We start from the raw sequence: 22,568 nt of genomic DNA on the forward strand, positions 1-22,568 counted from the left end.
TTTTCACATAATATAGAATTAAGTGGACTTTTTACTTTGAGTTGGGGACACAGGGGCAAAATCTAGTAAGAATCCTTAGCAATAGTACCATCAGAGTCAGAGATGCAGAAGAAAGGCTGGGAAAATTCTCTCAGGGAGTCTTTGTACAATTACATATATACAAGGGAGAGTCCTTTCCAGGAGCATAGCAGAGTATTCCTGGGAAAGAGTGATTTACATGGAGTCAGCAAATCTAGAACTAGGTCATACCTATGGTACTTCTTATAATGGGAAAATCACCTAATCTCTTTTAGGCTCAGTTTCTTCCTCTATAAAATGAGGACAATAATACTTTCACAAATTACTTAGAAGGATTTTAATCCTTTTGTAAACCTCAAAGTGTAATATCAGTGTGAACTTTGGTTACACAAGATTCCTTCCTTCTGGACTTCTTACCTTCAAAGATTTGGGTTTTGGGTTTTTTTTGTTTGTTTTTTAGTGGAAAAGGAAAATACATGTTCAAGGACAAAGAAATGAGGTGGAGATTTGTGGAGGAAATTGTGTTGGGACTTCTATGATAATTTTGCCTTCTTATTCCCTGACTACCCTAACACAACACTTAAACAAATCCTGGTGCTTTGTTTGTTTCTTTCTTTATTTTTACTTAAACAATCTGTCAGTCACTGTTTTCAGCAAACTAGTTATTGGAGAAGGGCAGGGCAGGGGTGGAATTTATGAAAACTTTACTCTGGAAATGTAGGTGGGCACATTGTCATATCATAAAAATTTAGAAGAGAGTTTAATAAATTCAATAGATAGTAATTTGCAGTCTAGTTGGGGACTACAACATGTAAACTTATAACTACTGAAAGCTATTATAAGCATACTAATCAAACAATAAGCATTTATTAAGTACTTACTAGTCATTAGGTCCTATGGTTGGCACTAGAGATACAAATACAAAAATGAAACAGACTCTGTCATCAAAGTGATAAGTCTCATGTGTAATACGTACATATATATGTTTATATCACGTGTACAATACATGGTATTCCAAAGTCTTAAGCTACTAGAATTTAAAACTGCACTCTTTTGCAGCACCCTGTAGTATATCCAATATGGATGCCTAAGAAAAGAGGTCCAAATGAATGGTCAGAGAGAGAGAGAGAGCAGTGCCATCCAGGGGAAAAAAAAACATATCCAATATAGAGTTTCAGGATTCTATCCTTGGCCCAATTTTGTTAAACATTTTAATCACAGATTTTATGAAGGAATAGATTTTATGCTTACTAAATTTACAAGTGGCATCAGACTCCAAGAAATAGTTAACACACCAAGGTAGAGAATCTGGATCCCAGAAATTACTGAATTTGAGATTTGCCATTATAAAATTTGAGATTTGAAAAGAACTTCAGAGGTCATGTAGTCTAATCCATCCCTGAAAAGACTCCCCTGTATAACACATCCAAGTGGTTGCCTAGCGTCTCCTTGAAGATCTATGAGGAAGGTGAATCCACGACCTCTTGAGACAGCCCATTCCATTTTTGCACAGCTCCAATTGTTGGGAATTCCACCCCCCTCCCACAACAAATCTAAATTTGCATCTTTGAACCTTCCACTCCTCACTCCTGGCTCTGCCAGTCCTTCAAATACTTGGAAACAGCTATCATGTCCACCTCAAGTCTTGTCTTCCTTAGGCTAAATTTTCCTTCAACTGATTTAAATAGGATATGAACTCAAGGCCCTTCTCCATCTTGACTGGCTTCCTCTGGACACTGTTCTATCAATGTCTTTCTTTGTGGCATTCAGAATTGAACATAGTCCTCCACATGAGTTCTGAAGCTCTTCCTCTCCAAGTGCAGCCTAAGGTCACGTTGCCTTTTTTGGCTGCCATGTCTTATTGCAAACTCTTAAGGAGACTGCAGTCCATTGAAACCCTTAAGTCATTGTCAGAGGAAGTGCTACCTAAATACTGGCAGGCTGAAACAATAGGTCCAAACTGGGAGCTGGTTATCACAATACATTTTTTTCCTCCCATTGGGAAAAGGAATACTTTCTTTAAGGCATATCTCTTCTTTTAGGCAATAAGCCATGCATTGATTGGCACCACGTTTTTCAGTTGTGTTACTGTTATCAATTATTACTATTATCAGCCATAGAGGTAACTAGGTAGAGCAGTGGGTAGAATACTGAATGGAGTCAGGAAGAAGTGAGTTCAAATGCTGCCTCAGACATTACCTAATATGTGTCCTTAGGCAAGTCACCTAAGCTCTTTCAGTTTCAGTTTCCTCTTCTGTAAAATGGGGACAATATAGTACCAGCCTCAAAGATTTGTTGTAAGGGAAAAAATCAAGTATTATGTAAAATGATTCACAAAATTTAACTTAAAGCTCTGCATAAATGCTGGTTATTTTCAATATTATCATAGACTTAGAAGCATCAATAACCTTAGATAGCACCTTGTTTAATGCCCTCATTTTATGGATGAGGAAACTGAAGTCCAGTGTCACATAGCAAGTAAGTAAATGATCTCAGACTCTAACTCAGATTTTCTCACTCCTAGATCAGCAATCTTTTCCCCCAAATCATCTTAGTTTCATTTTCTAGTTTGTGGCTGAATTACAAATAGCGAATGTTTCCCTGGATACTGGGATAAGATGGTATTCTCTTTATATTTCCAAACTGAATTCTCTGCTTTAGTAACATTTGCCAATTTTATAGTTTCCAGTTACACATGGAAATTGTGATATGCTGAATTTAGTTCATAGCATATTATGAAATTATATATTATCTCCATTGTTTAATGGACCAGAGACAAAAGGAAGTAATATTGAACTTCTAGGAAAAAAAATCATCATGGCTGGAAAAGCATCTTTGGACCAAGTGTGAACACAGAGATAGAAATACAAGTGTTCTGTCTTAAGAAAATACTACTAAAGCATTTTGGCTGTTATTAGTGACTTTGTTACATAAAACATTTATCAAGTTCCTGGTATTATAAGGCTCTATGCTAAGATCGTAGGAATGGAAAGATGCACAACATGGTCTCTGACATAAAGGAATGTATCTAACAGGGAAGATAAGCCAAGGATATTTATTAACCACAACACAAATTATAATGTGAAAGAGGTAGAAAAAAAGTTACATAATAATTTCCATGAAGAGCATATCGCTTTGGGCTGTCAAGATCTGGAGAACAGAGTGTCTGAAATAGGCTTTAAAGAATAATGCACATTTAAATGGTACTTTAATGTTTCAAATATGTCTCTCACAACATCCATCTGTGAAAGGTAGGGTTTTAAGAATTCTTTCCTTTCCATCTTACAGATGAACAAACTCAGGTGAAATGGTTTGTCTTTGGATATAGCTAGTGAATGTTAGAACTAGAATCTGAAACCTTTCTTTTATTCTTTGTCTTCTCCTTATTCTGTGCTATGTATTATTCCATCTCTTAAAGGATGGAAAAGATATAACAAATAGATGGGGGTAAAGTAGATGGAAAAAATGCATTTTAGGTAAGCATGGAAAGTATTGCTAATAGTGGCAAGGAAGCATAAGAAAGAGGAAAAAAGATTTGAGAAACGGTTAATGTTTCAATTTGGCTTGAATATAGAGTTGTAGGATATTGATAAATTAAACCTGCTTGGGATCAGAGTATGAAAGATCCTGAACACCAATATTATTAAGGCTCATCTTTGCTGTGTAAGAAATGTGACTAGATGATTGATGTGTCATCTCCCCTGTTAGATCGTGAGCTCCTCGAGGGAATGGATAATCTTTTGCCTCTTTTTGTATCCCCAGTGTTGGCAAGATGCCTAACACATACTTGGTGTTTAATAAATGTTTACTGATTAATTCTCAGCTGGTTAGAGAGGAAACAAGAAAACTAAAATGCATCAAAGAAAGAGCTTCAAATAAAAAGAGGGTTAAGATCAAATTTTAAAAATTGATTAAAGATAAAAAGGAATAGAAAGCATAAAAACTCAAGGAGAAGGATAGTACAAGTGTGTATAACACATTCGGAACATATTTTACCATAATGAGAAAAGGATGATGGAAATAACAACAATAATAAAAAGCCAATCTCCACATGTGGAAACATCTGTGTAAATCTGGCAAAACTTGTGTGTTCTAGATTGACCTCATCTGTTAACTGAAGAACACATAAATAAGACCACAAAGATATCATCATCTGAATTCATGAGAGATTATACCTAAAATCACAATTATGATACAAATAGAAAAATTACAGCATGAAGATCTTTTAGGTTAATAAGCTGATGAACAGGTTATTAATTAAAATTGTCATCGTGTCTTCACTGTTGGTTGCATTTTAATCATATTAATTTCATTTGCCATTTTGACAAAACTCCTACTATCAAGCAATCAACAAACATTTATTAAATGCTTATTATTATGTGCTAGCAGGCAGCTAGGTGGCACAGTGGATAGACTCCCATGAGGAAGCTCAAATCTGACCTCAGACACTAGCTGTGTAACCTTGGGCAAGTCACTTAACCCTGTTTGCCCCAGTTTCATTATCTGTAAAATGAACTGGAGAAGGAAATGACAAACCATGCCAGTGTCTAAGCCAAGAAAACCCGAAATGGGGTCACTACAAGTTGGATGTGACGGAAACAACTGAATAACAACATTATGTGCTAGCTATTAATAAGTGTTAGGGATATAAAGACAAGAGAGAAACAGTTCCTGAACACAACAAGCATGCATCCCAATGGGGAGATAGCATGTATATGTATACGTATATATAGAATACACACACATATTAAATACAAAGTCATTTTAGGAGGGAGTACCCTAGTATCTAGAGGGATCAGAAATTACTTCAGTGTAGAAAATGGTCCTTGAACTGAGTGATTCCAAGAGATGGAGGGGAGGTAATAGACTGTAGAATATTTAGATGATAACATCATAGAATCACAGAGATAAAAGAACTTTAGAGGTCACCTATTACCTGCTCTTTCATTTTACAGGTGAGGAAACTGAGGCCCAGAAAGGTTAAATACTTGTAAAAGTCTAAATAAGTAATGAGGCAATGAGACAAGATTTGACTGTAGGTCCTCTGTCTCCAAATACAATACTTGATCCACTAGATGATGTATTTTAATTTTTATTTCCACGGCATCTAGAATATAATAAATATTAAAGAAATCTGAATGGTCTACTCATTATTAGGCTATTATTAAGATTTTTACAAGATAAAATGTATTTTGGGCTAGAAATTAAGGAAAGAATGTTGAATTGATATAAGTAAAATGAACTATGGCCAACAAAACTCCTATTTACACATATAGATTAAACGTTTACAAAGACTTCTTACAAAAAACCCTCAAGGTAAGTAGTACATATTGTAATAGGTTTTTTTTTTAAATAAAGAAATTTTGTGTAGAGCCAACTGTGGGTTCACTCTTTGAGAACTATCACTCAACTTAGCAAATCAGGTCCCTAAAAGGTAGCTAATACTTCTTCCCTCCAAGGGTTCCTGAGGGACTGGTATTCTTTTTCTAATCTTATCACTCATAATATCACTTAACTAGTTAAATTCTGTCAACTACCAATTAACCAAAGAATATCAATCAGCTTTTACAAAGCCATATTGACTGAAAAAGTATAGCAATGATTGAAATGCAACAATAGAAGAACTGATCCAAACTTAAATTGGGTGCTACAAAACATACACCTATCCCCTAGCAGGGCGAAAGTGATACTTGATGTCTCTGGGAATTCTTTTCTCCCATAAAGATGTCCCCAACAAATTTATTTTGTTGTTGTTATAGAATTGGATGAATCACTCAATCACTTATAAGACATTATATCTTGGTCAATTCACTGCTGGGAAGATTTAAGTAGGTCACTCATCAGGGCTGTCTCCTCATTGAATTCAGCTATTAATTGAATTGGATGTTGTCACTGAGGGGACTTCTGATAAATCTTCAAACATTTTTAATTTATTGTCATAACCTGGTCCATTCCTTTCTGATACTCATTTATCCAAGATTAAAAAAAAGAAAGAATAAACATAAAGAAGCAAAGGAAATACAGGGACCATGCATTCAAAGTCACATGGTTCCCAAGTGTTGAAGATAAGGCAGGGGTCACATTCCATTGATGTTACTACCTTTGCCCCCACCTTGAGATCCATAGCATTTCTTCTTCTTCACTTAAATGTTACCAGGGAAGAAAGAGTGTTTCAGTTTCCTCAAGGAGTGTCCTCTAACCTACTAAATGTACACTCAGTTTCCTCTCACCATCCATTTTCCGACAGCAACTCTGTCTGGCTTCAATTTTAAAGAACAACTCCTTACTATCCCCCACCCCCTTAATCCACATCAACTATTATCCCCTCTTCTGCTTCCTTTTGTGTGTTGTCTTCCCCTGTTAGATTATAAGTTTCTTGAGGTCACGGACACTCTCTTATTCTTATTACTACCTCCACTTCTTAGCACAGTGCCTAACACATAGTAAGTGCTTAATAAATGTTTACTGAATTGAATGAAAAGTCTTATTGTCATGTAGTGAGCTGATAGAAAATAGACTATATTGGTCAATGCTCTGAATTAAGGCAAAGAGCCTTTCCAATACACATATTCCAAACATATTCACCAAAGTCCTAGATGCTAGATTTAAGCCAGGGATGTAATATTGTGTATGATCTATAGAACTCACCAGGCAGGGCATATCCCTTTAGACTCTAGGGACTTCATTGGCCTGCCTCCTATCACACTAGGCACAGAGAAATCAAATTTCTCACCTACTGTCACCTGACTGAACTGGAATTTGAGCTCAGATCACTTTATTTGAAGATGCTCATTCTTTCCACATTACCACTCTGCAATGAAGAAATGCATAAAGTAGATACTATAAGAGATAACTAAAGCTGGTAGTTGGAGTTACATAATAAATAGAATGGAATGAAGAATGATAAAAAATTAAGATAACAATGATAATATCAGAATAGATGGCCTTAACAAGACATTTTAATTGGTTGGGGAGATAAAAACAAAAGGAGCTTTGGAGAGGGATAACGATGACAGTTTGATAGTATTATTTTGAGAAGAAGAAAAAAATCCTAATTAGATGCAATAAGAGGAATAATGATGCAGAGTGGTTTTAATGTAATTCACTAAGCAGTAATACTTACCTGATGAAACCATTGTCACTAAATATAATTAATCATGCAATATCTATACAATCTTAGCTTCTAATTGATTAAAACAGACTTCATATGTTATTCTCTTATGCCAGAGTCTGACAAGTAAAAAAAAATCAGTTTTATAGATTTTTTTAGTTCAATGTGTGAAGTTCTAAAATAAAGTTTGCTTCCCACTATTACTTTCTAAAATTGGAAATAGTTTCAAAAATTTCTTTATATGTATAATGTATGTAGAGATAATAAATAAATGACATCTTTTGAGAAAATACAGATACATAACAAAATAGTATACCTATAAATTAATCATGAAAGACTCTACATCAATTTTGGGGAAGTGGATGTCATATGTGACTTTCATCAACTTCTTTAAAATCCACTTAACTTCTATCAAGATTTCTATATTTAAGTCACTTGAAAGTGGTTAAATTAATAACACATAAAATGTCTAGTTATTGAAAATGTAAAATTATTGTGTATCAAAAGTTGCTTAAAGTACACATTTAGAGAATTAAAAGGGGAGCCTTATGGAGTAGGAATTCAGATTTGTTTTATATATGGATACCTACATATGGCAATATACAAATATTCATGAAAGAGTGCATTTAGAAGAATTTTGTAACAATTTAAAAGTATCAAAAGGGAGAAAAATTCAATTTTTCAATTAGGCTAACCTAAGGAATATTAATATCTACATATGATCAAGATAAATAAAACATTTAATTGTTGTATTATAATGATGTTTGTGTTTATAGCTCTGTTAGTACTTAGGGTGCTAGAGGTTTGTCTTGGAACAAAGGTACTGAACAAAATCTCACTTATAGTACTTTCCTAGAATAAGTGAACACATGAACATCTTAGTAATGTTTTTCACTAGCATTTTGGTAAATTTTTTTTCCTCTTGAGCACTTTATAATATTGGGTACACTATGGTAGCTTATAAATGGTCATTCTCTAAAAAAAAAAACATGAAATTCCTATTAGTTGAGTTGTCTTGTTGAAAGAAAAGTGATTTTAGAAAGTAAAAAAAAGGATTGGATAGGTGCTTTCATACAATGACCCAAAGTTCTCATTTTTACAAGAAAAAATGTAAAATTAAAACTGAAAATGCATGAGTAAGAAAACTGGTATTTTAAGCAAAGACCACAGAAAGTTAATTTAATTCTCTATTGTAAAGATCACATGAGAGGGTTTGAATGTCATTTGAATTTCTTTTGTGCCTATGTAATGATATATTTATTGTCATATTTTTCTCCTTGGTGTACTGTGTACCCCCACTGTAAAAGCTATATAAAAGTGGTATTCCTTTTTTTCATTCAGATATTTTTTTCAGGGCCTTTGCTTTTGACAAAGCAAAAAAACGATGTCATTGGTTCCCTTTCAATAGCATGTCAAATGGAGTGAGAAAGAAGCATGACCATGAATTTGATCTTTATGAAAACAAAGGTAACCTGATTCTTCTTAAATTTTATTCCAAAATCACAACTTTTAGAACTTTTAGATCATCTAATCTTATCTCATCATTTTACAGATGATGAGAAAACCTGTCTAGACAGGTTATGAAATGTATTTGAGTCCATATTGCTAATTTGTTAGTGGGAGAGCTGGAGTCAGGTGTCCTGTGTTCCTTCTGTGGTGTCCCAGCTGCCTCTCAGAAGAGCAACAATTGGATTCAAAATGTCCTTTCAAAAATGACTAAGGCTATATTTCTATATTACCAATAAATCAATACTTCATTAGTACTCCTCCTCTCCCCCAAATAACTTAAAAACTGATTCTTCACACCTGATTGGATTCATTTTGCAGTCAGTTAAATAGTTAAGAGGGGCAACTAGGTGGCCCAGTGGATAGCATGCCAAGCATGGAGTCAGGAAGACTCATCTGCCTTCAAATTAAAATTATTAGCTGTGTGACCCTGGGCAAGTCATTTAACTATGTCTCAGTTCTTCATCTGTATAATGAGCTGGAGAAGGAAATGGCAAACTATTTCAGTATCTGTGCCAAGAAAACCCCAAATGGGGTCATGAAGAGTTGGACACGACTGAAAAATAACTCAACAATAAATTAAGAGATACTAAAAACATTCATAACCATTTCAGTTAGGGCACTTTTGGTTGGAGAGATTGCCTGACTATTCTCCTATAGGGAATTGTGACTTGCTCCTCAAAGAATTTTGTATGTACTGCCAAAATGCCCCTTTAAGACTCCAAGCTTAAGTGTTGTCTATAAAATGAAGACAGTAACACCTATTCTACTTGTTTTGCAGGATAGTTCTGAAGATTAAATGAGATAATGTATATGAAAGTGCTATATAAATCATAAAGTACTAAAACAAACTTATGCTTATTATTTCAAACAAATTGTAAATTCCATGAAATAGTGTTGGCAGTAATTGTAACCTGGCTACCTGATTTCAAAGTTACTATGATTAAATCCTTTCTACAAAAAAAAAAAGATTCAGGTGGAGATGATTATTTTTTTAGGTAATTAGATAAAATTGAGCAGGAAAATTAAAAATTAATTTATGTTCAAAATAGTGGCTTAGAAATCAAATGTTATATCAATTTTCATTTAAAATGACATTTTTGTGGTCCGATTTAGCATATATAAGTAGCTAATCAAATTGCTAAGCTCTTTAGTTCAGCTCTGAAGAGCTGAGCGTTTTTTCTTATTCAGTGTTGTGAAGAACTGCATCTCAAGATAAAAAAGTCCCCAACCTGACATAACAGAACCTGACATAGCAGAATTTGAGACAGTGGCTTTGCTGTGGCTAATCTATTCAGGTGTAACACGGTGGTGCTTTACATGATGGCCATTGATTCTACTGAAAAATTGTGCCACGACAGACTTTTGGTTTGGTGAAATATATAATAATAGGTGTTAAGTATTTGAAGAAGCTTCCCCAAAAGAGAGTGAAGCTAGGAATCTCTCCTCAAACCACAGAATTGTTTTGTTTTGTTTTGTTTTTTTTGCATCGAGCACGCCCTGGCCACACCAGGTAGACACTTCACAGAACAGCAGAAGAACATAACACTCACCAAAATCACCAGCAAAATGAACAGTATTTCAACTCCTAGCAAAAGATGTCAGAAATTTTAAGAAAGTTCCTCTTGTGAAAAGTTTTGAAATGCACTGAATAACTGAAAGCCAGCATATATGGCATTCATTTTTTATTTTAAAATGTTTTAGTAAGTCTAATAAAGAAGTGTTAAATACTATCATGAAGTAGATTCAAATGGGTCAAATTATATCCCTGAAACATATAGGTACATATGTAGGTACATATGATTTTTAAAAAGCTGTCATAAGATTAACTTTAGTCATGTTTTCCAATAACAGCACAAAGGTATCCTACCCTGTAGGTAAATTTTAAATTTTAGGCTGTGATCGAAAATTGCCAAACATGAAGTTTTAAAAAATTACTTATTTTATGTTTCTCTATTTTTTTGTGTATCATCAATTTAAGTTGTATTGACTACTGCAGTAACACTGTAACTTTGCTATATCTTGATTGATTTGAAAGAAATGAGAACATCCTATCTATAGCAAAAAAAAAGCTTTTTCTTAACTGTATCCTTAAATAAACTTAAAAATGAAATCTAGTCTAAGATATTCCATAATTTGTCAGTTTTGAATGTCTGAACAAATTATGGGGAATAGTAACAAAATACTTTGTCCAGAATATGATTTAATGGTAAATAGCCAAGAAATATTAATTATATCAGTAATATTTCATATAGGTTGAAATCATCAGAGGCATAGTTTATAAAAGTATATTTTTAGGTTTTATTAATGATTATGAATAGTACACATTCATTTATAAAATGGATTTTTAAAGATATGCCTAATAAAGTATGTTAGGACACTGAACTGTAATTTTTTAGGCATGTGGATTAGTGTGTGTAAATTGTGTATCCACTTTGATTATTTCCCTGGTCATTGGTTAGATGCTCAAGGACAATGATGCTGAATTTATATTTATAAAGTACTTTATGGTTATAGAGTGTTTTTGTGTGCATTATCTCCATGAGGTAGGAAGAATAAGTATCTTACACTGGAGGTGTCAAAACATGCTCCAAGTGGCCCATAACAATTCTGAGTGTGGCTGAACCAGATGAAAATACAAATGGGAAATATTTAACAAAATAAATAAAAATATGTATTTAATGTTAATATGTGGTTTTCTAACTCAATATGCAGCCTGCTTGGGAGCCACATATTGGGTAAGGTTTAGTGGTCCCTGTTTCTATTTGAATTTGACATCGCTATGTCATACATTTAACAGAAGATGAGACTGGTCCTCTAAACACAGACACACACACAAGCACCCACATGCATATATAATGAATTCTGGCTATCTTTGCTTTAATTTGGCAAGTAGAGCCCACATAAGCACAGGTAAAATCTCAATTTAACATTTACAAAACAATTTACATAACAGCAAAACACATATTCACAAATAACACATCAATTTATCTAAATAAGAGGCTCTCTTGTTACTTGGTTAATTTGAACCTCAATTTTTAAAATATTTAACCAATATCATTAATTTTTTAATACCCTCTGAAACTTCTAGGTAGTAAATGTTCTGAATGCTTTTGTGAAATCCTTATATAACTTTTTTTTTCTGTTAACTGAAATAATGTATAAGGCTGAGCTAATTATTTACAGGTTTGAATGGAGTTTTTATTTTCATCTTTTCATCTTTAAAAAGTAAAGCATATGTCTCACATGCTTTTAATATGTTCTCTGCTTTCTTCCAATAGACTACATTAGAAACTGTATCATTGGTAAAGGGGGAAGCTACAAGGGAACCATATCTATAACTAAGAGTGGTATCAAATGCCAGCCATGGAATTCGATGATACCACATGAGCACGGGTAAGAATAGTATGAAGAAATAATAATCTAGACATTAAAAAATTAATTTAAGAAAATAAGCCATTTAACCAGATTTTAGTATTCTTCTACCATAATGTAAATAATTAAATGAAATTAATTGAATCAGATTGTAATATGTGTGTGTATGCACACAGTTAGCAAATATGGGATATTTGGCGAAGGATAAGCCAATTTATCCTTAGAGATTTAGTGTAAAAATTTCATTGTCTTCTGTTATTTTATAATTGCTTTTATTCATATAGATATAGACTCTTTCTGATTGCATTTATTATGAAATACAGACAACTGATACAAGTTATCCCTATGAACTCATGAGGACATAGTACAATGTATATACCTTGGAGAGTTAGCTGAAACTGTATTTTTCTACTAAATTCCTTTTCTGGTTGTGCCTGTGGCCCACTGACTCCAAAGCATGCAACATCTTTCTATCTGTAAAAGTCTTTTTTTTTTTTTTAAGCAATGGGGGTTAAGTAACTTGTTCAAGGTTACACGGCCAGTTATTTCTGGGTGTGGTGCTGAGTATCTGAGCCCAGATTTGATCCAGGTCATCCGACACTGGAGCTGGTGCTCGTACTCACTGAGCCACCTGGCCACCCCTAAGCAATTGGGGTTAAGTAACTTGGTCAAGGTTACACGGCCAGGTGTTTCTGGGTGGGTGCTAAGTGTCTGAGCCTGGGATTCGATCTCCAGGTCATCCCAACACTGGAGCCAGTGCTCTTACTCGCTGTGCTACCTGGCCGCCCCTGTAAAAGTCTTTTTTGGAAGAGAAAGAGTAATAGGAGATAGGTTTGGATTCAGAGAGGTTCAGGGAGTCTAATGAGTGAATTCTGTGGATTACTGGGAAAGTGTGTATTGTTTCCTCATTGATGCTCTCCTCAGTCATGTATGCAAGGAGGAAAAATCCCCTTCTCAGTGGAAATACTATTTGTTAATTTTTGAGGATTACACTCAGTAGTACCTTCCATTTAAAAAGGTGTGAGAATTAAGGACAGATTTATTAGATTGTGTGGTTAAAGGATGAGAACAAATCCTTAGTAACTATTAAATAGCTAATAACTCCCAAGACATGGAGAGGAAATCATATTATTTTCCAAGATTGATCTCATATATTAATTTAATTGAATGAGCAACTAGTTTACCTGCCTGAAATATAATGAAATTTGAGAATCACACTTATTTCAATATAAAATACTATCAATGTTTGATTAACAAAAATGGAAATATTAATGGTTTATCCTAGTCCCTTTCCTCCATCCTTCTGTAGTGGTAATATATTTGCACTAATCCATCCACGATTTTGTACTACCTATGTTATACTCATTGGCCTATATTTGCAAAATATTTAACTTGGATTAGGGGGATAAACTCTGACTACAGATAAGAGCAAAGGTAACTGATGACCAACACAAGAATGGTACCCATGACCTTGATCTCATTAACATTGTACTTTATACAATTGAGTTAACTAGCTGTAAACATTTTAATACCAGAGATTTACAACTGCTTTTCTAAACAAGTAATTTTAAAGTCAAAATGACATTTGGTTTTCCCTAGAACATAGTGCTGCCCTTGAATTCAAATAAAGAGAAAATAATTTAGCTTTGTCTTCTATCAAAAATTAGCTTGGTTTCATGTTCTGCATTAGGAGGATAAAGCTACACTTAGATCCTGCCCTTACAGAAAATGATGTAAGTTTTCCATGAACAAAGGAATAACATTTGAAATTGATCCTTCCACAGTGCCAGGACATGGATTGGACCCCAATATTCTGTGATGGTGAGGCATCACAGAACTAGAGGGGATGAATTTTAATAAACCTTCCTGGGAAGGTCTGTCAAATCCAATCAGCTGCTTTATCACCTAACTTTTCATTGTAATAGAAAGCCTTACTATAGAGAGATTTTCATATTTAGTTTTTGTAAGCTCTCAATACTTACACTATTTTAGGAAGAAATGACCTTCATCTGCTAGTTGTCCTTTTGGAAGGTGGTATATACAAATACTTCAAAGTAAAGTGTGTGATTCTTGGACCATACTTCAGGGGTGATGGCATAAGAAATATGCCCTTGGTTGAAGTAATGTGTTGACTCATGTGTTGACTACTTAAATTGAAATACTTTATAAATAGACTTAATGGCATCATGATGATAGATGGTCAAATGAATAGAAAAGATAAACCAGAAAAATCAGGTGACCTGGGGTCTAGTTTCTTTTCTTGCTGTTCAACATTTTCATTATTAAGGTAAATGAATTATAAAAATCATTCTTTTTTGCATCCACATAAGATACTGAGGGAAGAAAACTAAGGCTAGCATCTATTTAAAAATTTATTTTAATGTTTTAATATGTCAAATATTAAATAATAATAAATATCAAGTAATATATTAAAATATTTATTTTATTTAAAAATAAATTTGAGGATTCCATTTCAGATATTTTTTCAGCCCCCCCTCCCCCTCCCCTTAAAAGCTTTGATAGGATCAGTCAGAGGACCTGTTCAAATCCTGTTTCTATTCTTAACGACCTGTGTGAAGTCTCTTCAACTCTGACTCATTTTTCTTACCAGTAAAATAATGTATATGGACTAGATAATGTCAAGGTCCTCTCTAGGTCAAAATCTATGCCCCTATGACTCCAAGAAGGGGAGGAGAGATCCCAGTGTGCTATACAGTTCATAGCAGAAGCCTCACATATAGGAAGTGTTCCATAAATATATAATCAATGAACGAACAGATGGATGGATGGAAGAAAACACCAGAGCCAGTTAGCCTTCATCCTATATTCAGAACCTCTCTTTGTGAACAAATTGACCCCAAGATGTAATGGGGAAGGAGATGGAATAAGGATATATATAACACCAATTTGTACCTAGTATTATGCTAAGTATTTCACAAATATCATCTGATCTGATCCTCACAACAATTCTGTGAAGTATATGCTGTTATCATTCCCACTTTGCAGTTGAGGAAACTGAGGCAAATAGAAGTTAAGCAACTTTTCTCAGTGTCTGAGGCCACATTGAAATCAGGTCTTCCTGACTCCAGGATAAAAACTATATCCACTGAACCACCAAGCTGTCTACAAACATGATCAAAAACAAAGAAAAAAAAACTGAAAAGGAGCTCTGAAGTTTCACCTCAGGTTAAGCACAGGAAGCAGAAATACTACCACTTACCACAGTGCCTGGAATGTAATAGGGCTTAATGAATAACTCGATCTTATTAAGGCATAATCATAATAACTAGAATTCATATAACAATTTAAATTTTGGAAAGTCCAGTCCATAATTTTATCTCACTGTATTTTCACAATAGCCTTTGCAGTTAGGAGCTATTGCTATTTTACTTAAGAGGAAACTGTGGTAGACAGACTTTAAGTAATTTGCCCAGGAGCACATGGCTATTGTAACTGAAGTAAGATTTGAATTCGGGTCTTTCTGACAACAGATCCAGTGCTCTATCAACTATACTACCAAGCAGCCTTGACGACCAGATGCACCAGAAAGACAGAAGAGAAGTAAAAGAGAATCTTTTAATCTTGGTTTCTTGGAAAACTTTTGATATAATTTACTTTTTAAATTTTATTTTTAATTTATTGAATAAAATAAGCATTTCTACAACATAGAACAATAAAAAAGATGATTGTGCATGAAACTGCAAATCTACTATATTAAGGTCAATACTACTAATCAGCTAACTTTTCATCTCATTTTTTACATCCAGGAGAATTTGTTCTATTTCTTTTTTTCACTATGTACAACTCTCCCATCTTTCCCTCCAAATCTGCATAGATTGGGGCAGCCAGGTGGCTCAGCGAGTAAGAGTACTGGCTCCAGTGTCAGGATGACCTGGGGATTGAATCCAGGCTCCGACACTTAGCACCACACCCAGAAATAACTGGCTGTGTAACCTGGAGCAAGTTACTTAACCCTGATTGCTCATAAAAAAAAATCTACATAGATTGGGGTGGGATGATGAGATGGTACAAAAGTGCTCTTAAAATACTAATCTTTATTTATTTATTTGCTTCTATTCAGCATTGGATGGGAAGTACCTTGCTTTACCAAACCTGGTCCACAGAATGACAGTGCTGGATAAGATCTCTCAGATTAGCCTAACCCCATAATTTTACTCATAAGAAAACTGATGCTCAGAGATATTGGGCAATATTACAAGTTAGCAGCAGAGAAGACAAAGCTAGAACCTGTATAGTCAATTGCCCTATCAAAGGTGGGCACAATCCATTATTTACAGAAAGAATCACAATAATATATGGGTTCCAAAAGTCTTAGTGCAGTTTTAATCTGCTAAAGTTAAAGCTGCATTAGGACTTTTGGGACACCCTGCATTTCTTGAAATGAAAAGCTCTAATAAAGCATTTAAAATAAAAAAGCGTATACATTACTTTTTGAATACATAGCTCCAGTTCCAAAAGGAAGTATACCTACATGTAAACCCAGTTATTGCCAAGTCATTTGTTTTTGCCCTGCTTTTTAGAGATCCATACCAATAAGTCCATTTTAGAATGCAGTCTGCATGAGAAATGCGATTCTACCTTTTCTTCACTTATAATATTCATACACATATGTATATCAGTAAATGTTTGTGGAGGCTATTGTCATAATGAAAACTTGGAAGAGAGGTCAGAATGACATGGGTATGGTTCAAGTCCAGCAATGCACAATCAGAAAATGGGGAAATTCCTACCTTTTATTAATAGACTGAAATAGTTAAAGTGATGGAGTGAACTTTTAGGCAATAGCACAAAGAAATTGAAAAATAAAGCAAAACAAAACAAAAACAAATCATTTAAGATTCCAAAGTATATAGAAAATGTTAAATTGTTTTCTCACAATGGTAACAAGAAACTTCCTAGGGAAAGAAACAGTGTAGTATAGTAGATAAAGAGCCTGGCTTGGGGCCAGGAAGACACAGATTCAAGTATTCCCTCCCAACACATAATGGCTGTGTGCCTCTAGGCAAGTCCCAACTTCTCAGTGATATAGCTAGCTCCCTAAAACAAAGTCCCAGAGAAAACACCAACCTGTATTGGTAGAAGGTGTTTGCTCATTCACCATTTCTTTTTTTCCCTTTTTTTTTTCTTTTTGGAGGGCAATTGGGGTTAAGTAACTTGCCCAAGGTTACACAGCTAGTTTTTTTGTGTGGGTGTTCAGTGTCTGAGGCCAGAACCGAACTCAGGTCCTCCTGACTCCAGGGCCGGGCACTTTATTCACTGCTCCACCTAGCCGCCCTCACCATTTATTTATTATAGTGAAATCAAAGGTTCAGTCCCCATCTCTCTTTGTATTCCACCCCACCTCCAAAATTCAGAAATATAGCATATAAGAACTCTGAATTATCTTTTATGTTAGTATGAAATCTGCTGGAGAATAAGAACCCTATTATAAACTATGAATCCATTAACTAAAAATCAGGGAGAGAATTTAGAATGCTAAAAAGAAACAATTCTTAGAAAACATAACTTGTGAGAAAAATATAAAAGTCTATTTTACCTGGAGAAGTGACTATATTTTGAATGTTTTGAGTTTGTCTTTTGAAGGGCATTTTTCCATCATGTAACAGGAAAACTAAAGATGCTCTTGGATCCCTTCTAATTACAGTTTTATGACCCTGTGTGTATATCAGGTATATCACCATATGTAATTTTATATATGTGTACACACACATATATGTGTATATATGTAGAAAGATATATATAATTATAATTAAAATATATTAAAAATAAAAAATTTAATTGTGAAGTACATGTATGTTTACAGCCAGTAATAATATAATACCAACAATAATAATAACTAGCACTTATATAGGGCTTTTGAGTTTACCAAGTATTTTTCATGTCTCTGATCTTCACAACAATGTTATGAAGTAGGAATTACTATTATATGCATTTTCCAGATGAAGAAACTGAAACTGAGTGAGGATAAGTGACTTATTCAGGGTCAGTGCCTGATGCATGATTCAAACTCAGGTCTTCCTGACTCCATGTCTACCAATCTATCCACTAAAGCATTTGGCTGCCATATATCCCTAATTTTGTCGGTAGAGGTAGTTTCCTCATTTGGAATTCCCTATGCCAATGAAATTGGTATTATTATTATTAATTTGAAAAGAAGAGTAATAGTCCACATGCTTATAAATGCTTAAACAGAAAGTATTTTCTGCACAACAGTCTTGTGAAATACATAGGAACATCGATTTAGAACTCTTAACCCTTTATTTTAACAGTGAGGAAACCAAAAAAGGTTAAAAGTTATATGTGTGTGTGTGTACATACACATATATATGTATGTTTATGTTTGGTATGTATGTATGCACACACTGATACATATAATTGGATCTCTGCAAAACTTCATTAAGTATCAAGGGATATAAATTAAAAGTGTATATGTCATAGACTCAAACTTTCTAATAAATGTAGCATGTTAGTTTGCTAGATTTACATTAACATCACTTTTTTTTGTTTTTATATATTTAAAGATGATATAAGAATGTGAACTTATATAAAGATATTTTGGTAAATACTATTTTTAAAAGATAGATTTCCTACAAAGTTGGACAAGCAATTATTGGAATGAATGGCTTAGATCTTGACTCACATAGTTTCTGAAGGCATAAATTTTACTGATGACCTATTTCATGCTCTGATGCAAACTTTCACATTATAAAAGGTCATTTAGTAAGTGAGGTAATAATATATCCATTGATTTCACAACAGAGGAAAGAATGATAATCTCGTTCTTGAGTGGGCATAGAATTAAAAAATATCAGGGGATTTTATTTTTTTTTTCATTAGTAGGAAACATGTTCTAGGTCTTACCTCAAAAAAAATCCCATTTTCATGAAACAGCATTGATAGAAACAATCATTATTAAATAAAGATATATTGAACTTTAATAATATAGTTATACTTCCTTACAGCACTGTTTAATACATTCTGTATGTTGTTCATGCATTCTCAGTTCTAACATAGTAAAATATATATAGCTAATTTGAAAAGAAATCTAAAAATACCTATTTGTCATACATATAAGTTTGTGTTTTGCAAATGCTTCATAAGGATAATCAAAATGGAATTTTAAAATTTGCTGGCTGCACAATGTTCACCACAAAAATTTCTCTGAGGTTTCTTGCTGTCTTTCTTTCTCTCTCTTGTTCTCACTGTCTTTTCTTCCCTCTCAGTCTTTTCCTCTCTTTCTCTATCCTTGATCTCATACCTTCCTTTCTCCTCCCCAAACTGTAATGTCATTAATTCTTGTATTTCTTTTCCTCCCGTAAAGGAAAAACAAACAAACACTCTCTACTAATGGATGAATGTGCATGCATGGGGAAGATGTGTGTGTGTATGTATATATGTCTGTGTGTGTATATTACATATATATATGTGTATATATAATACACTCATTCTCCCCAATGCATGTGCACATATACACACATATGTGCAATACACACGTGTATATGCATACATATGTGTGTATGCACACATACATATAGTATTTATTATGTTCCAAATAATATGCTAAGTTCTGGGGACAAAAATAGAAAAATAAATTAGTCCCTGACCTCAAAGAGCCTCTATTTTTTGACAGAGCAAGAATTCTTAACCTTTTTTTTTAAATGCCTGAAGCAGTTTAGCAGACTGGTGAAGTCTATGGACCCCTTCTCAGAATAATGGGTTTTTTTTTTTTTTACCTTTTTGAGGGCAGTTGGTGTTAAGCGACTTGCCCAAGGTCACATGGCTAGTAAGTGTTAAATGTATGAGGTTGGATTTGAACTCAGGTCCTCCTGACCGCTCTATTCACTGTGCCACCTAGCTGCCCCCAGAACAATGTTTTAAAATGCATAAAAAATGTTTAGCATTACAAAGAAAATCAATCACATAATTTCTCTCTCTCTCTCTCTCTCTCTCTCTCTCTCTCTCTCTCTCTCTCTCTCTCTCTCTCTCTCTTTCTCCCTCTCTCCCCCTCTCCCTTTCTCTCTCCTTCCCCCCTTCACTAATGCCAAGTTAAGGACATTTATAATGGAAACAAAACAGGGGAGGGGTGGCTAGGGACAATCACTTATTACTGAAAGTTACAGACATTGATTCTGAGGTCAGAGGGGGTAAGACTGACCTACTCCATGCAGGAATAATTGCAGCATTGATTTAACCATGTTTATATAACTGGAGATAAGAGGATGGTGGTAAAGAGAGGCCAACAAAGGAGTTGGTAAGGCTAAGAAGGAAATGGTTGGAGAATAGGGAATGAAGTAAAATTCCATGGCAGGGGCTTTAATGAAACTAATAAACAAGGAATAGTAGTGACCAACCTGGCCCCAGGGGGAAACTCCAGAGCATGATCTCTGGTGTGGGCTTCAAGGCAGTTGGAGAGGGTATTTAGGAAAAGGCCAGGGAATAGGGAGTGAAATTGACCATCATTAATATCTACTCTTAATGAAGTTACTGCAGAACTCCAAGTTTGAATGACTTGCCCCAGAGTAACAGTCACTTATAATGAAGGAGAAACTTGAACCCAGATTTCTTGAACACATGCTTCCTTTCCATTATTCAAGACCATTATTTATGGTCCTTCTCTTACTTTCATCATTAACTAGAATCACTGACTGGTCAAAATGGGAAATCTAATGAAGTGGATGATATTCATTGACCAATTCCCTAAAGCAGAGAAAAAAATACTGATAACGTCTTTAAAAAAAGAAAACTCTTTTGCGATGATCTAAACAAAAAAAAGAACATGTTATAGAAGAACACTGGCAACTAACAGAGAAATTGGCTAATGTTTCAAAGGAGAAAAAACATTTTTGCCACATGCAATGATTAATTATTATTTTAACAATAGTAATGGTAATAATTCTCACACATATAAAGCTTTAAATTTTTTAAAAAGTATTTTCTTCACTAAAGCCCTGTGACACAAAAGTAGCCACAATCACAGATTTAGAGTTGACAGGGAGTTTAGAGTTCCTTTAGTCCAACTCCTTCATTTTACAGATGAGGAAACCAAGGTCAAGAGAAGGTCAATGACTTGCTCAAGGTCATACATCTATTAAGTGGCTCATTATACATAAACTGTCAGTATTTTAAATGTTTAACATTAAAATGATTTCTTGTACACAAAAGATTCTTGTGCAAAATGACTATTTTGTTATGATAGATTCATTTCAGATTCATTCTGTGATATATTTTATAGGACTGGACTAGTTAAGAAATAATGAATCCTCTGATTTCTAGTTCAGTGGATAAAATTTGGAATTACAAATCAATATCTTGTCATTTCTCTTTGTCTAATTTAATTTTTAATATTCCATTTCAGATCCTTCTTAAAGACCATTAGATGATTTCTTTTGAATAATGTCAGTAGGAGCTTTTAAAAAGTGTATGAATTAAAATCTATTTAATATTGGAAGGATCAGATTGATAAATCATAGTTGTTTCCTTTTATGGAAAAAGTCATTTAAGAGTGAGTTACATAATATGTGAAGATTTTTTTGAAAAAAAAACCAATATAATATTATGGGGGTGAGGTTTCAAAGCTAAAAATAAAGTGAAAACCAGGTATAGTTAAAATTACCCTTGGAAATCCCTCAAGTCACCCACAATAATTTACAATACCATATTTAAAAAATATATATTTGGAAAGGAGCCGAGATCTCTTTAAAGGAAGGTAATCTATATCAGAGAATTATAAGCTCAAGTTATTATAGAAATTGAATGTGTTATAATATTTCACTAAACTCAGTTAACCTATTGATCAAGGTAGAAGAAAAAACTGATTCTTTAAGTAGAAAGTGGAAAACAGATAAATACTTAACTATCAGGAAATTACTGAAGGGAAAATACTTGAAAGAGCTTCACACATATGCTACACAGATCATAAGCACTTTACACACCTATGAGATTGGAATCCCATCCATGTAACTTTTATCACTTCTGTGCTTTACCACAAGGTAGAGAGCACTGTATAAAATCGAAACAGCATTGTAGTGGTATGCTAGCTCATAAGGAATCTAAAGAAGGCCAACTAAAACTCTCCCTGTCATTAGCTGCTCTACTCTAAGAAGAGGGCAGCTAGTTGCCAGAATGGATAGAGTGCCAGGCCTAGAGTCAAGAGCACCTGACTTCAGATCTGGTCTCTCACCCTAATTATTAGCTGTGTGACCTTGGACAAATCACTTAACCCTGTTCACCTCAGCTCCTCATCTATATGATGATCTGGAGAAGAAAATGGCAAATCACTCCATATCTTTGCCAAGAAAACCCTAAATGGGGTTACAAAGAGTTGGGCAAGACTGAAAAAAACTGAACCATAACTCTGAATTAGACAACAACAACATGAATTGGATTCAGCCCAGTAACAGCAAATACAGTTCTATCTTGAGCCTATTGAGTAAAATTTAGGATTCTGTCAGTATTATATAAAGTATTACTTCTCCCTCCTTCCTTTTCTCCTCTCTCTCTCTCTCTCTCTCTCTCTCTCTCTCTCTCTCTCTCTCTC

General features: G+C 34.2%; 1 protein-coding gene across 4 annotated transcripts in view; it reads left to right on the forward strand.

Moving 5' to 3' along the window:
• Positions 1-22,568, forward strand: part of LOC138176026 (hepatocyte growth factor) — a 104,951-nt gene that overhangs the window by 11,069 nt on the left and 71,314 nt on the right. For all 4 annotated transcript variants that reach the window (XM_069106749.1, XM_069106750.1, XM_069106752.1 and 1 more), the window contains exons 3-4: positions 8,484-8,596; positions 11,917-12,031. In XM_069106749.1, coding sequence (XP_068962850.1) covers positions 8,484-8,596; positions 11,917-12,031 — 228 coding nt within the window. The remainder of the gene's footprint in view (positions 1-8,483; positions 8,597-11,916; positions 12,032-22,568) is intronic.

The sequence above is a fragment of the Petaurus breviceps genome, unplaced genomic scaffold (assembly GCF_028583685.1).
Source record: "Petaurus breviceps papuanus isolate PSGF00001 unplaced genomic scaffold, PetGlider_PUasm1.0 80, whole genome shotgun sequence".
In the NCBI taxonomy this organism is placed as follows: domain Eukaryota; kingdom Metazoa; phylum Chordata; class Mammalia; order Diprotodontia; family Petauridae; genus Petaurus; species Petaurus breviceps.